The 1,274-nt window shown below is 40.3% G+C and overlaps 1 protein-coding gene across 1 annotated transcript in view; it reads left to right on the forward strand.

Moving 5' to 3' along the window:
• The first annotated feature begins 296 nt into the window (after positions 1-296).
• LOC137626990 (neuroligin-4, X-linked-like) overlaps positions 297-1,274 on the forward strand; it is a 33,064-nt gene continuing 32,086 nt past the window's right edge. Inside the window, 1 exon segment of the mRNA XM_068357974.1 lies at positions 297-750. Within this exon segment, the coding sequence (XP_068214075.1) occupies positions 297-750 (454 nt within the window).

Below are 1,274 nucleotides of genomic sequence, written 5' to 3' on the forward strand. Positions count from 1 at the left end.
GAATTTCCTTCCATGATTTTGATAGATTTCTTAGAAAAACATATTTTTCTCAAATATTATTTGATATCATCAAATTACTAAGGATTATAATACCTAAAAGAGACAAAATATCTGGGAACTCGATATTGCAAACTTTTAATAAAAAGGAAAACTTCACTGAAATATTTGATATCATAAAGTTACCAAAGGTTATGACACCTAGAAGCGAGTAAGAATTTTTCAGAAAACGTTTATGACTGAAAACTTCAAAAACATTTATGACTATTAGAGTCTTTTGTGTTAGAACCACGTGAACAATGAATCTTGGCAACGTTGCTCCAGGTAAACAAATCAACGTTTTTTCATTGACCGTCTTGATAAACTTCTCCATTCTAAGTGACCTGACCTCTTGCGAAAGCCCTCCAAAGACTCCCGCCATATCCACGAAGTACGGACAGCTCCGTGGCTTCTACCGGCAGGTAACTGACGAAAAATTACAGGTAGCAACATACCTGGGTATCCCATATGCAACGCCACCCATAGGAGCCAACCGCTTCAGCCCGACGCGGGCGCTATCGCAATGGGTGGGCGTTCATGAAGCCACCCACTTCGGTCCTTCATGTCCACAGAGATTCCCAGATCTGTCTAATGAGACAGAGGCCCTCACTAGGATGACGAAGGACAGGTACGACCGTCTGAGAAAGTACCAGCCGGCGTTGAAGAGACAGAGTGAGGATTGTCTCTACTTGAATATCTACGTCCCTCATCAAGGTCAGACTCATTTAGGTTTATTTTTTTAATATATTCATCAATTTACTCAGTGTATTAGTAGATTAAATATTCAACCATCTACATCTTCCATAGGGTATCATTCATTCATTTAATCATTTATTATCATCTCAATGGTAACCGCATTTTAAAGACTGGATCACTATTCCTCTGAGAACTGGAATAGAATCATCCTCACTGACAGGCATTTCTTCCTTTTCTGAGTGTTGATACCTTAACTTGGTGATAGCGTTTGTTAAACACCATGCTCAGTAAAGATGTACTAGTCAGGGTCAAAATACTAGGTTGGTTTGCTGTAAGTGATAAGGATAAACTCTCCCCTACCACCAATCCCCACTGGCCATCGTGGTCATAAAATGGCCAAATCACAGACATGAATGTGGACATGTCTGAGGACGCTGTCCTGAAGTGGCCTAGAAATGGTTGCATTTGTTGTTGTTGTTGTTCTTGTTGTTGCTGTGTCATCTCCTTGAATATAAAGTATGGTAGTAGGCTGGCCAGGGCAC

The sequence above is a fragment of the Palaemon carinicauda genome, chromosome 34, assembly GCF_036898095.1.
Source record: "Palaemon carinicauda isolate YSFRI2023 chromosome 34, ASM3689809v2, whole genome shotgun sequence".
Taxonomy (NCBI): domain Eukaryota; kingdom Metazoa; phylum Arthropoda; class Malacostraca; order Decapoda; family Palaemonidae; genus Palaemon; species Palaemon carinicauda.